At 48.6% G+C, this 14,072-nt stretch overlaps 1 protein-coding gene across 1 annotated transcript in view; it reads right to left on the reverse strand.

Moving 5' to 3' along the window:
- The window catches only part of HS6ST2 (heparan sulfate 6-O-sulfotransferase 2), a 102,288-nt gene extending 89,307 nt beyond the window's left edge, over window positions 1-12,981 (reverse strand). Inside the window, exon 1 of the mRNA XM_042876615.1 lies at window positions 12,470-12,981. Within this exon, the coding sequence (XP_042732549.1) occupies window positions 12,470-12,981 (512 nt within the window). The remainder of the gene's footprint in view (window positions 1-12,469) is intronic.
- Window positions 12,982-14,072: the final 1,091 nt, after the last annotated feature.

The raw sequence follows: 14,072 nt of genomic DNA on the forward strand, positions 1-14,072 counted from the left end.
TAAATGACTCTCCACAAAAATTAGACGGGAACATAAACGTCTTGATAAGAACAAGATTCCAGAGGTACTCCACTTAACCACAGTGACTTCTGTAATATAATGTCTAGTACAACAACATCCATTATTAGTGCAGTCATTTGCTATTTGATTTTGAAACTCATGTTTCAACACAGCAATTCAGAGAACGTCAAGCCTATATGAAAGGTGAAAAGATGAAGAACATTTGCTGGGAATCACAAGTGGCAGCCAGGTGATGGCCCCAGGAACCATTCATTGCAGCAGCTCACAGCTCAACTGCTCCCATTTACCTCCTAAAGCAGCGATGTCCCAGCTCTGAAGTTTTAGGGTAATAACGCCATGGAGGAAGGTTTGGAGAAGGTGCCTTGCATCTCCAAGCAGTCTGGCTGTCCTCTGCTGTCAGGGAAAGATGCCATGTTGGTGGGGACAGAAGGGCTTAATGCAATCAAAACCCACAGACAATGCTATTAGCTAAACACAGAAGAAGAAAAGAGGGAAGCGTTACTCATTCATACCATTTTCCAGGAGAAGCCTGAGCTGTGGTTAAGTGGAGGACAAACTGAAATTTTCCATTAGGAAAAGAAAAACAACCCAACACAAAAACAACTTGTTTACAAAAAGAAGGGAAGAAATCCCTCAGGTTAGTGTTCAAGTACAGCAGCAGCAGAATTTACCACAAAAATCTCTGCAAGGCAGATACTCACCCTGCTCCCAGGCCAAGGAGCAGCAGAGCTTGCAAACAGGCTGCACTCGTTTAACAGAAAAAGCGAGCAGAAAATAAACACCACTAAGAGAATCTTCAAAAAAGGAAGGGAACAGCCTGCCTAATAGCGTTCTTCCAGCAATTCTGCCCATCTCCCTGCCTCTGGGGCATGCTTGTAGGGAAAGCTGCACCCAGCAGGGGATGGGGCTGCTGTCAGTGACCCCACCAGCTCAAGGAGCACTCACAGGCGTCAGTCTAGACCAGGGACTTGAAAGCACTTCACCACCACACCTTCCTGAGCTGTGCTGTGCACTCCTACGCCGCAGCCGAGGATCAAAGCCAAGCGATGCAATAAGTGGCTGCAGCACTCCCAGCCCTGGTACCTGCATTAAAGTGAAGGCTTTTGCTTTTGTTCTTAACAGAAAGGAATGTTTCATCTCAACGGCCCAAAGATGAAAAGCAGCTTGTAAAATAAATGGATGCTGTCCACACGAGCTAAGAAGCCCAGTTTTTTTTCTGCTTCTCTTCTCCAAACATCCCAAACCAACTCCAACACACTGCAGAGCTCAGGACCACTGACATTAGTACAGGTCGTGCCCTTGAACCACAGCATGTTATTCAGCATCCACAGCCTTACTGAAATCCACTTTCCAGAAGAAAGTGCACCTCTCAAGCCCTATAACACAGCCCAAAACAAATTCCCACATATACCAAAAGGCAGTGCCTTCTAGCAGCCCAGAACAACAACTGCTGCCTTTAAATCACATCCCAGATGCCCACTTTTCATAGTAAATTAAGTCCGTTCTCTGCCGTAACAGAAGCGATTAGCTGCGTTGTAAAAGATGCAGCCCTGGTTAGGCAAGCCATCTGCAAACGCTCGTGTGAGCCATGACTTCTACCTGACCTGTGTTTGCAGGGACACCCCTTACTTGATGCCTAACCTAGCATGGCTTGCTACGAACAGAGAGCAACTGGAAAAATCACCTGATGAAATGCAATGCCTTTTTTATCTGTGCTTTGTTTTTGTTTTTAATAGAAACGGTCACACCAAGAGCTTACACACAAAGATCCAAACGCATTGCCTCACACACTGCAAAAAGGCTCCGATCGCAGGCATTGCCTCTGCACTGCTCACCATCACCTCCGGACCTCCCACACCACTGCAGCCAGGCAGCGACATCAGGTGTCCACCTCTAAGCTGCCCTCTATAAGGAAACAAGCTAAGCAAGCTGGACATACGGAGGAGAAGGTCACAGCAGTAACACCTAATGCTCAGAGAGCCCCTTCTTGCTTTATTTTTGCTTGATGATCAGATTTCAGCTGGAGTATTGATCATCATGAGGTGTCAGAGCCCAGGTGTAAGCAACCTGGCTTCCATTATAAGCAGTAAGTAGAAGTACTGGGATTCCACCATGTACCATGAGACATATAAGCAACCTTAAGAAGATCTTTTAATCACAGGAGTAAAGAGACCCGAATTTCACTTAGCTTAATATAACTTTATATATAGGACATTAAGTATTTTTACTGTACAGGGAAAAAATAAAGTATGATCTTGTACTTCACACCCATAACTCTTCCCTGAATACACAGGTTTATCGCAGGAATCAATTCACCCTAGGGAGACCGTGACTTCAGGTGATGGATGGGCAGAGGAGAAGCAAAACAGTCCTGCGTTCTCCAGGAAAATAACAAAATGTGGTGGAAAAGGTAAAAATAAACCCTCAGACAAGAAACAAGAAAACCTCAGATTCCTTAAAAAAGAATATAGTGGCAGCCTCCAAAGCAAATTAATTTGCAGCTCAGTACACAGTCAGCCTGAAAAAGCACAGTGCTACAGAGAAGCAGCAGCAGCAGGGCCAGGCGGCCGCTGCCCACAAATCCCCCAGCACCACAACCAAGGCAGAATCTGCTTTTATCTTACAAATAGCCAGATCCTTCCATAATCCCAGCTCTGAGAAATTTTTATCTCTCTGTGAGCGCAGCTATTCTCAAGTCCTTTCTGTGCTGTTTTACCTCTGTGCTGCAGGATACACTGACTGATTTTACAGCAAAGATTGGCTGACATGAGGGCTGAATGTGGGTGAGATGGAGCTTGCCTTTTGGCCCCACTTCCCCACAGGCTGGTGGAAAAGATGTCCAAACTCACACCCTCCTGAAGCTCCAAACCAAACCTGCCCAGCAAAAGTATCTACTGCTGCAGAGGCTTCACTGCTATGAGAAGCCTGGAACTGCTGCTGCTCTTGGTTCTTCAGGACTCCATTTCAAAGCCCACGTACCACCAGGACAGACACTGCCACATGGATGCATCAGCTTACTTACCCAAACTGCTCTCTGGGCCCCGGAATGGGGAATCTCAGTTTTCACTTGTCTCAGCAATCCCCACCCCTACACGCTCTGCTCCTCATGGTACACTCACAGCTGCAGCTCTGAGCAGCTGAAATTGTGGGAAAAGGAGGATTACAGCAAGGAGAACCAGAGCAAAGACATCCCCAATGCATGAAATCTTAACTCTGCAAAGCAGGAACCACCCTGAAATGTCAGCACTGTTCTCAGCTGCATGCCTTGGGTTAAATGTCCCAATAAAAAGATGGAGGGCAGGTTTTTCCAAACGCCATCTCTACCAGCCTCAGGCCCAACTCACCTCACCCAACCCACAGAGAAGGACAGCTATGCACACACTTTTGTCCCTGAAAGTAACAAAAGAGCTCAGTAACCCAAACGTAGAGCAATGCACAAAAGCATTTCCTAGACGTTTTCTGGTGACTTTATTTCCAAAAAAACTGCAATCTCTTCTTGCATGTGGTAGCACGTTGGATATCCTGCAAAATACAGGGTGCTAAGACAGCTTGCCAAACTATTCCTCAGTTAAAATTCATTCCCAGCCACAGCCCCGTTCTACACCGCTGCCAGCAAGCTGCAGCCTCCAAAATCCAGCAGGTATTACCGCTATATCTCAGCTCCACCCTATAAATCTAACTCTATCCATAACATTCTGGGATCATATTCCCGTCCAGAGTGCTGCTGACATACAAAATTCGACTAGCAGAAGGAAAAGCAAGCCAGCAACTTCTCAGGGGAAGCAGCTGCAGGTGCAGCTCCTCTGGTTTCATTTGTGCCTTCCCTCCCCTGTAAATGGGGTTAAGAAAAAAGGCATTTACAACTGCAGACTGCAAAATGCATTAGTTATACTCAAGAAGACAGACTCACCTGGGCTCTGCCTCACTCATTCCAGAAGGAGTGGTTTGATTCTATAGGGTACATTTTGAAATGAACACTATTCAAGAGACAAGGATATTAAATTATCTGCCCTGAGTGGCTGCGGCGGCCCGTTGGGAGCAGACAATGCACAAGCATGAAGCAGAAAAGCAATTCTGCGGGCCTGATGGCTTTGGCCATCAATGCCTAGTGTTATGTACCCAAACTTTCTGATTTAGCAGGAGAGAGAGCAGATCCTAGCTCTTCTCGCCACTCTTTTCCATGAGCCAGTCCCACGGACCCATCGTTAGGACATGCTTAGGCTATACTTCAGGACAACTCTATGTGCTTCTGACTCCTCCAAGCTGTTCTGCCCAAAGAGTGAAGCCTGAGACAGCTTCACCCACGGAAGTGGGGGGAAACCAACAACTGATGTAAGAGCTGTGGTGTGAAGGCAGTGAGCAGCGTGACCACAGCAGTCAGAAAGCTTCCCTCTTCCCTTCATGGGAAGGGAACCAACATGACAGCTTCCCACAGGGCAGAAAAACAGAAAATGTAATGGAGGGGGGAGCATGCCACCACAGATGCTTTTTGTCTTACCAGTGACCAGCTGGCAGCATAGTAGGAACTGAAAGAGTTAAAGGCTAATTTATGCCATTTATGTTTTTGCAAATCACTCAGCAGTCATCAGGAAGACACATCCTGTTGCGTCTGACATTTCCTTGAGCTCTTCTGTCTTACTTCTCTGTGCTCCCACTGCACTGATGGGATCCAACACCCCCACAGAAAAAAATAAAAGCTCTGCAAAACACAGAAGCCATGCAGCCCCTTCCTCCCTCCCTCTCCACAAGCAGTGGCATGGGCTGGAGGTGGAAGGCTGCCTGAGGGACAGACAGACAGACAGCTGCCTCTGCCCACAGCCACTCCACTGCAGTCCTCAGTCTGTACAGCAAGCACAGAGGCAGGACCCAGCAGCATCTTCCCATAAAAATACAGCCCCCGAAGAGCTGAGGATTGCTCCTGGGAATAGCTTTCCCACGGGCAAACGGACAGCAAACAGAAGGCAACACATCAAGCACTTCCACCTAAGTCTCAGTTTCTTTAGCAGCAGAGTTTTGAGTATCACATAAATTAGATTAACCTTCCCTAGACCCGCTTAAGGATGCTCTCTCCTCAGTTAACCTGAAAAAGCAACACGAGAAACTTTTGACAGGTGAAACTTTGCTTTTCTTAACAGAGGGTTAAAACAGCTGCCGTTAAAGGAAGAATACAATCATTCCCAGAGAGCGCTTCAGCAATTTGATTTGGCTGTTTGCTGAAGGACCCTACAGTTCAAACTGTACTTTCAAAGGGCAGATCCCTGCTGCTGGGAGCCTTGCAACGTTCTAATTTACCCAATGCGAAAATAGAATAAAGGAGGAACTGATCTCCCAGTTACTCGGACCTCTAAGAGCATAAAAACTTCACAGTTCTTTTGATTATGGAAAATTAGGAGCATTTGCTACAAGGATCTCATGAAAGGCATCGTCATCTTCATGCTTTTATGTAAATGCACAAAATCGTTTAATGCTACAAGATCCTCTCTCTCATAGCTGCATATATTTAGTGCTCTCACATCAAAAGTTTGGCTCCTTCAGAGTTGCATAAGCTGTCGAGAACCAAGAAGTAATATGATTTGAGTCTCATCACTAATGGATCTTATGACTCGTAGGTCCTCTAAGCACTAACGATCTTTTTTCAAGGCTAAATAAACAGAGATTCCACTCAAAGCTGTAAACAAGCAATACGTCAAATGGATTTTGCCTTTAAAAGCATGAATGGGTGACGGAGAAGACTGGGGTCAAGGAGGAAGGAAAAAGCTAATCCTAATTGTCACTCATTCAAAAACTTTAGCTTGCCATATGAGTATATATACTGTCCAGCCAGATACCCAAGTGTATGGAACGAACAAGTGTGCTAAGTGTTTACAAACTCCTTATTTCAACCAAAGCAACAACAGAAAACAGCCACCAAAACCCACCAAACCACTGAATGTTAAAAACAGGTCGCACCCAGTGCAAATGTGCTGAAGGAATTCTACATTTACTACTTACATCAGCAGTATGAACTTACATGCGGATAGATACACATATATATAGCTTTGGCTTCTTAGTCTCACATTAGAAAATGCAATTATCTTTCATTAATTTTACAGAGCGTTCACAGTACAAATTAAATCATTTTTTCATGTCTGTTTAAGAAAAAACTTTACTGTGTTAATTATTCATAAATACGAAAGTCTGCTACTTATTACTCATCTCAAATGTGATTCATTTCAATAATGCCTGAATAATTCGGCACTACCCTATTAATCCAGGAACACACTGTACAATTGCCAGCATCAGCAAATCAATCATGAGCAGTAAACCATGCTGGCTTGCTGGAGGAGGAAGGCAGGAGCATGCTGCTCCCATACCAAGCCCCTCTTGTCCATAAACCCCATCCGACATCTCCATCCTCCCCAGCTGTGCCCAGGCAGGCTTCCAGCTGCAGACAGGGAGCAAGGAAGGGCACCAGGCAGCAGTCCAGCAACGAGGAACAGTGGCTGGAGAAGTGGGAGGAAATTAATCCCCTCCAATACGTAAGGAGTGTGCATGGGTAATTCCAAAAAAGGCTGAGAGTCAGGAGGGCTGCTCAGCCCCAGCAAGCCCACAGCATGACACAAAGCAGAGAGCCATGCCTGCAGCTAAGCGGTTAAATAAGGCGCTGCCCAGAGTTGTGCATCCTCACCCCCAGCTGCTCAGGCAGCAGAGCCCAAGGCTGCAGCTGCACAGACTGGATGTTACAGGGAGTGGGACAGAAAACTTACTACTGCAGTCACAGATTTTCTATCATTACAACAGCTATTTTATAAAACAGATCTGGCCACGCACACAAAATCCATTATAATTGCACAGATTACATCTACACTTCTTTCCCCACAATAAGGTCAGTGCCTTGGAAAGACTTCTCTCGTCCTTACAATTGAGTGCTTGCAGAAAGGTCCAGTCCCACACTCAGTGGTCAGCCACATATTATTATTTTGCTTTCTAGCAACTTACGTGAGTTAATTTGAGCTGATACCACACAGAAACACTGCCTTTATTATTATGGTCATGGAGAAAGTAAATTAATGCAAAGGATTGCACACAGAGGCCTAATCCATTTGAGGTAAATCAATGCATTGCACATTTAAATTGCTCCACTTTCCTTCAGAAAAGTACATTGTAGTGATTCATTAGGCACTGAACTGTTCACAAGAAACAGACCAATTCTCTTAGGCATGCCAGTGCATCTCTGCTAGTTAAATTTAAAAAGCAATCAAATCTACTAATAAGTCCTTTTTTCTGACATTTACATCAGTAGAGAACATGATTCCTGACAATTCAGATTAAATAAATGAGGGACAAATTATCTCAGTTAATACGTAAAACCAATGTAAAACTTGACAATTTGTCTTTTAATAAAAATAAATAACCTATCGGTGATGCTCCATTTCAAAGTGCCTTCAATAACCTTTAGCAAAGGTTATCAAGGTATGAAGAAGAATCACATGGCACAATCAGAGTCTATTTTAATACAACTGAAGCACATATTTATAGTTTCCTTTTAATATTTATCTATTCCCAGAAAAAAGAAAAACAACCAAACCACAGGTATTTGCAGAAAGGCACCTTTTCAATGCAAAGAAATGGTGTCTCTCAGTACAACAGCACTGTGCTACGGTGCTCCCATCCCCACTCCGCTCTTCAGGGAGGGCTGACCTGGATAACAAATGGAACAAGCAGCACAGGGAACCCTCACTGCCTCGCCTCTTGTTCTGCTGCCATCCCTGCTTGTTATTTATTGCAGAAGTATATTCATCCCTCACCCCCAAAGACCAATTTTCCGAATTTAAAATAAAAGGCAACAGGAAACGCGCACGAGATCGCCGCATTTAAATCACCAAAAGTCACTTTGTGCTTTATTAAATGGTTAGAGCAGAACTGAAAAGGCCTAATAGGGAACATGAATTTTTTTAATCCCTTTAAGATGGTCTTTAAGAAGTCCAATGCCATCTGCAAACAGGCCTTATCCATTTAGGGAGCTATAGTGCAAGCTTTAAAAACGTGAATTTAAGTTCATGACCAAGGCGTTCGAGCTCAGGCCTTGTAAGGGGATTATGCCATGCAGCCTGCAGTACGGCAGTGCTCCCACCATCCCCTCAGGGCCCCCGGCTGCAGGCTGCACCACTGCCCCATCACACCGCATCAGGCCCAGCTCAGCTCTGTGACAGCATGAGAACCCCACAGCCACGGTGGGCTGTTCCCTGCCCTTCTCCAGCCTTTAGGTCACCAACACTGTGGCTAAGCGATAGCCCTGCCTAATTCAGGCAGTATCCAGATGCAGGAGCGCTCGCTACCAGCCTCACAGCATGAGTAGCAACAAGAAGCCAGCACCTGACATTGCACAGGCTGCGACTGCTCCCCAGGTGGAAGGCAGAAAGGGTTTCTGCTCCATCAGCATCCAGTGGTTTTTAATCGTCCACCTCCTGCCAAAGCTGGACAGAATCTCGTCATTATCAGCCCTGTGCATCAGAGCACCTTGGCACTCGCCGAAAGCCCCTGTAGACAGGGGAAACACTGCACTGATGCAAAACCCCTGCAGCGGCTTCTGCTACACGGATTTTCCCCTTTCAAGCAGAAGCTGCAAAAAGCCAAACACGGGGCACACCCCAGGAGCAGCTGAGTGCCAGAGCTGATGGCCACACTGCCTGCAATGAGCTGCCTTCTTCCAGGGCTCTACCAGCAAGGAGCCCCACATGCAGCCTCCTAGGAAAAAATTGCTAATGTAACTCCCACCATATTGTCTAAGAGTGAGGTGATTAATCTGTTCGATCGAAGGAGCCAAACACCATAAATGTTTGAATGCATCTTTTCTTTAGATTTTCGTAAGATGCCCCTTGATGTTAATTAAACTCTTCCAAATCTTCTTACATGGCAAGGACGCCCATGCAGTGCCAGGGCTTTTTTGCCACAGAATACAAGGACATGGTGCCAGCGTCAGATTCTCCCAAAGCCAGCAACTTCCAGCCCTGCTGCCGGCCCAGCAGGCTTGCATGAGCTGCCTAACACTGCCTCCAGACTTGCTGGCTCCAGACTTCTGAGAGCTCGTTAAGGACATCTCCTCCTTCTTTCAATACCAGCCAGAAGGGACACCAAGTACAGCCTGACCCCTATCCACTGCCACAACTCACCCAGTGAGGGTACAAAGTCATGACATCACTTAAAAACACAGGTAACTGTATTTGCTCCCACGTCTCATTACATTTTCCAGCCTAACCCCAAGCCCTTTTGTTTCTCGCAGCGGTGCCACTGGATTTATTGCTATAGACAAGTTCAGTAGATACCTCCCATAATAATTAGCCAGAGCCGAGTGGAATCTCAGTCGTGGGATGCTCTCATGCACAGTTGCTTTGAATGCTGCTTCAGTTCAGCGTGCCAAAAGCTTTGAGGCTTCCACAATCAATCAAGTGACCCAAGTCAGTCACTCATGACTAGGAAAAGGCACATTTCTCCTTTCTCACCATCGATGCCAAGTGTTTGAGACAGCCCCTTCCTTTCCACCACTGCCATCAGCCCACTCCACCAGTCTCCCAAGCAGCAAATCCAGAGCTCCCAAAGCACCAGCTCTGCCTGTGCTTTCCCCCTTGGCTTTTTTTGACCTTTCAGGATGCTGCAGCGCTGCTGCTCCCTTCCATGCCCATTTGGTAAGGCCAACTAAAGCAAAATCGGCTTCAGGGACAGTCTGCCATCAGTCAGGAGGACGAGGCAGCAGCTCTATTTATATACTTAATTCATATTAAGGAGCACAGGCCGCCGCTACAAAGAAGGGCAAGTTTTGGTAACTGACATGCTCAGAGGCAGGAAAGTACTGTTGTGATAAATCCGAAGTAAAAAAATATATATATACCTATCACTAAGAGTCATCCTGAGTATTTATTTCTACAGCTCCAGTGCAGGAACTTCAACTCTGTGATTCCCAAAGAAAACACAGGCAGATTACTGATGGGATTAAGAGCAGTGCCTGAAGAAGTGATGCAGGCAACTAGATTCTCCACAGGCAAAGCCCCAAGGCTGATCCCATCAGGTCACATCACGGTGATGCTGAACCTTAGAGATCCAGGACAGGGGATCTTCTGGACTTCCTAAACAGAGGCTCAACTTCTATTAAAAAGCAGAAGCTCCTAGGGAATGCTCCAGCTAATTGCCAATCTAACCAGCCTCAAGCAGGCACCCCGTGCTCCTCAGCACAAACCTCTGTGCAAACTAATGACATACAGATGCAAACCAGAAAGTTCGCTGGAACAACTATTTCTCATTTCTATTCCCAGACAAGGCTAGGCAGCTAGGATACAGTAACTACAAAGCACCAAATGCAGCTGCTGAGCCATCCAAAACACCCTTACAGCAGATTCACTTTTAACCACTCTCATTATAAGCAGGAATTCCCACCCTCACCGAGCTTCACTCGAGGATGCCGTGCTCCCCAGCTCCTGACTGAATCCTGCTCCACGCCCTGATGCACCCACCCTGGCCTTGCACCCCTCCAGCCCCCTCCAAAGACCACAGCACAGGGACAGCCAGGCTGGCCCCGCTCAGAGCCGCAGCCAGCACGGCTCCTCCGCTCTGCCACCTCATCCCACACCTCCACCGCTCTGAAAGGAGCGATTATCTGCCCAGAACGCGCCTGGATGAGTGTCCGTTACCGGCACTCCAAATAGGAGCTAATTAACTGGTTGTCAGCTGAACGTTGCTAAATCGAGAACGCAAAGTAAAATTAAAGACTGGACGTTACAATGTGTAGAAAGACCTGAAGAGATTATTGCTCATTTAAGAATGTCTCTGTATTTTTAAACATTTAGAAGTTGCAGTCCAAATAATTGCTTGTCAAGACATTATTTGAGAGAATAACTGTAGCTACTAAGCAAGCTGTGTAATTAGGTTATTAAAAACGTAACATAATTTCAAAGGCTTTTAGAGAGCAGACCTCTACCTAACACACAATCATCACAGCTTTACCTTCTTCCCCTCCCTGGGTTTCCATCTCAAGTCAAGAGGCCTCACAAAGCCAGTTCTGATGGTACACGTGGCTTTGCTGGACAAGGAACCATCACTATGTGCTGCTGGGAAGGTAGATGTAACTCTTCTGCTTTGACTCAGAAAAGCACGTTCAGGAATGCAAAAAGAGAAAGAAAAAAAAAAAGAGAGAAAAAAAAAAAAGAAAATCCATCAAAGCCAAAAGCCACTGACAAAAACTCAGCTCTCCAAGTCCAGCATTCCCTTCTGCCTCACACAGCCCAGGACAAGGGCTGTCCCATCTTTCTGACTAACCCTGAGCACCAAGGGGACCCAGTGACTCCGGGGAGGGAATGGAATCAGTGCCCCAAAGCTTTGCAGGGCAGAGCCATCTCTGGGGTGGGGAAAGAATTCTCACTTGAAGGTGTTCTGCAAAAGAGACAGCAGTTATGCATTTCCATTTCTGCTGATAAACAATGCACTCATAGGACAGGTAAAATAAAGTACATAGCCCGGGAAACTGGGGAGATAATATGCCCAGAGGGCAAAGACTTCGCTTCTGGTGCTTGCAAATGGAGCGCCACAAAAACAAAACAACTGAATTTTGAAGCAAGGAGGAAAACAAAAGAGCAAGAATCACAATAGCTGAGTCTCATGAAGAGCTTCATCCTGGCTACAGAAAGATAACGACGCTAACCATTTTTCTACTAGATGGCAGTGTGGTGTCACGCTATATAAAAGGAATTCTAGAAAGAAATCGCACTCTATTTCAAGCAGATCTGTGCTCAGACTTGACTTCAGACAGCATGATGTATACCAGCACCCTCATTGTGAGGGGACCTGCCATTAATCTGCCAGCACAATAGGACCGACACCCTTAGCTCCTCAATTCCCAGCGAAGCAATGGGAAGGGACACCCAAACCCTAACCGCAGTGCTGCACAGCGCTCAGCCGTGGACGGGCTGCATGTTGTGACCATCGCAGTGTTGTGGAACGAGCTTTGGGAATGCAGGGGCACCTCCGGCCGGGCAGCCAGCTGCACTCCGGTCCGATTGGCAACTTCTATGGAAAGTGCAGGGGTAAAGAGAACAGCGCTGTTAAAATCCTAAACGCAAACCTAAAATAAACAGGGTTAAGGCTGGAGGGCAGCACAAATATTTACAGCTAACACTCAGACGCAAAATAACCTCCGCTTTGCCAACATTCGCGTAACCTAAACTTCAGCCCTTCCCAGTCAGCACTCATCCGAGGGGCACAGGGAACTGCAGCACGGCCAGGGGATGCGCCAGAGCCCCGGGGCAGCCCGAGGAGCCCCACGGCAACCCGGGCCCGACCTACACTCGCCGTCGGCAGCTCGCTAAGCTCCTTCTAATTGCGGCAGCCTGCGGGTTATTATCATTTAAACGCTCAGAGCGCAGCGCGGGGGAACGGCTTTGTTCGCCCCGAGCTCGCTGCCATCCGCCGCAGCTCTCACCTGGAGGGCCGGAGCCGCACCTCCTTCTTGCTGTCCACCACCGAGGGCACGCAGTTGGTCAGCTCGGTCCAGTCGGCGTGCAGCCCGCAGCTCCAGCCGGTGGAGAAGCGCGAGAAGAGCCACGTCTCCCGCTTGCCCGGCCGGTGGCAGGTGCACTTCTTCTGCCCGGCGCGGCACTCGCACGGCTGCTCCAGCTGGATGTTGCGGACCAAGTGGCGGCCGAAGGTGGTGCCGCCCGTCTTCTGGATGTGCAGGAAGACGATCAGGTCGTCCCCTTTGATGTTGAAGTCCACCCTCCGCAGCAAATCGCCGGCGGAGAAATTGAAACGAGGCACGAAGCGGGCCGGCGTCTCGTCCTCCGCCCGGTACGGGTCGGCGGCCGCGGCGGGGCTGAGGGCGCGGAGCCGCAGCAGCTGGCACTCGGTGCCGGGGCAGACGTACTGCAGCACGATCACCGCGAAGAGGAAAAGCATCACCAGCGCCAGCAGCACCTTGTGCGACCGGTCCTCCATCGTCGCCGGGAGCGCCGCGCATCGCCGCCGACCGCCCTCGCCGCTCACAGCCGCCGCGACCGCCGCCGGGGACCGCCCCGGCCGCGCTCCGCCGCCATCGCCCCTCCGCCGCCGCCGCCGGCCCTTCCCGGCAGCCCCCGCGCCGCCGCCCGCCCCCCCTCAGCTCCGGCTCGGCACGGCCCCGCCCCGCGCTCCGCCCCGCCGCGGGCCCGGCCCTGCCGAAGCGGGAGTGCCGCGCTGCTCCACGTGCGCGCCGCCGCTGTTACGGTCCCGGAGCGAACGGTCCGCAGCCGGCCCGCACCCCTCGGCTCGTCCCGCGCGGTCAGCCCGCACGTACGGGCCTGAACCTACGGATCGCCTTTCCGCTGAACAGACTCCCGTCCGTCCTTCGACCGTCCCCGTGTGCTGTGCTCACCCCCAGCTCAGCTCCAGCTGCGCTTTTTTCCCCACCCGACCCCCAGGTTTTGGTGCCGGGCTCATCGCGGTGCTCCACACGCCGAGTGGATTCCTTGTGTTCAGGTGGCAAACACACACCGTCTCTGTCGGCGTATTTTGAAAGCCCTCTGCGCCGTGTGAGCGCTCTAAATACAGCAGTCACAAGGACTCTCTGGGCTCATCACCGATCCAGCGCTTCGTGTATTCATGCCATGCCAATGATGCTCAGCCCTCGGCTCCTGGCATGTGTGCTGCTTTCCTCTGCTCACCCGATCAGTTAAGAGCTGGATTTTCCAATGCTCACAGCAGCCAGCAAAGAAAATGATTCAAAACCACCCTCCCAGACCGTTATTCATGATAAAAAGAACAAAAAAATCCCAAGCAGCCTCCATTCTGCTCCTCCCATGGGGCAACCACAGGTTACCTGAAGTCCTTTCACCAAAGACGTGGGGCGTTTGGAGAGGATGTCCTCATGGTTTCTATCCCTGAGCAGCCTATCCTGCCCTTCCTGCTTTTTTTCCTGATGCCTCAACTATTTGAAAACATTTACACTCACAGTAATAGGCAATTTCATCACAAAGATTCCAGGCATGAGAACTACTGAGTTAATTTGCTTGTGTTTATATCTGTCTCTCCAAAATGAATGGATTGCAGCG

This window comes from Lagopus leucura, unplaced genomic scaffold (genome assembly GCF_019238085.1).
Source record: "Lagopus leucura isolate 7727_CA_CO unplaced genomic scaffold, USGS_WTPT01 Super-Scaffold_100016, whole genome shotgun sequence".
In the NCBI taxonomy this organism is placed as follows: domain Eukaryota; kingdom Metazoa; phylum Chordata; class Aves; order Galliformes; family Phasianidae; genus Lagopus; species Lagopus leucura.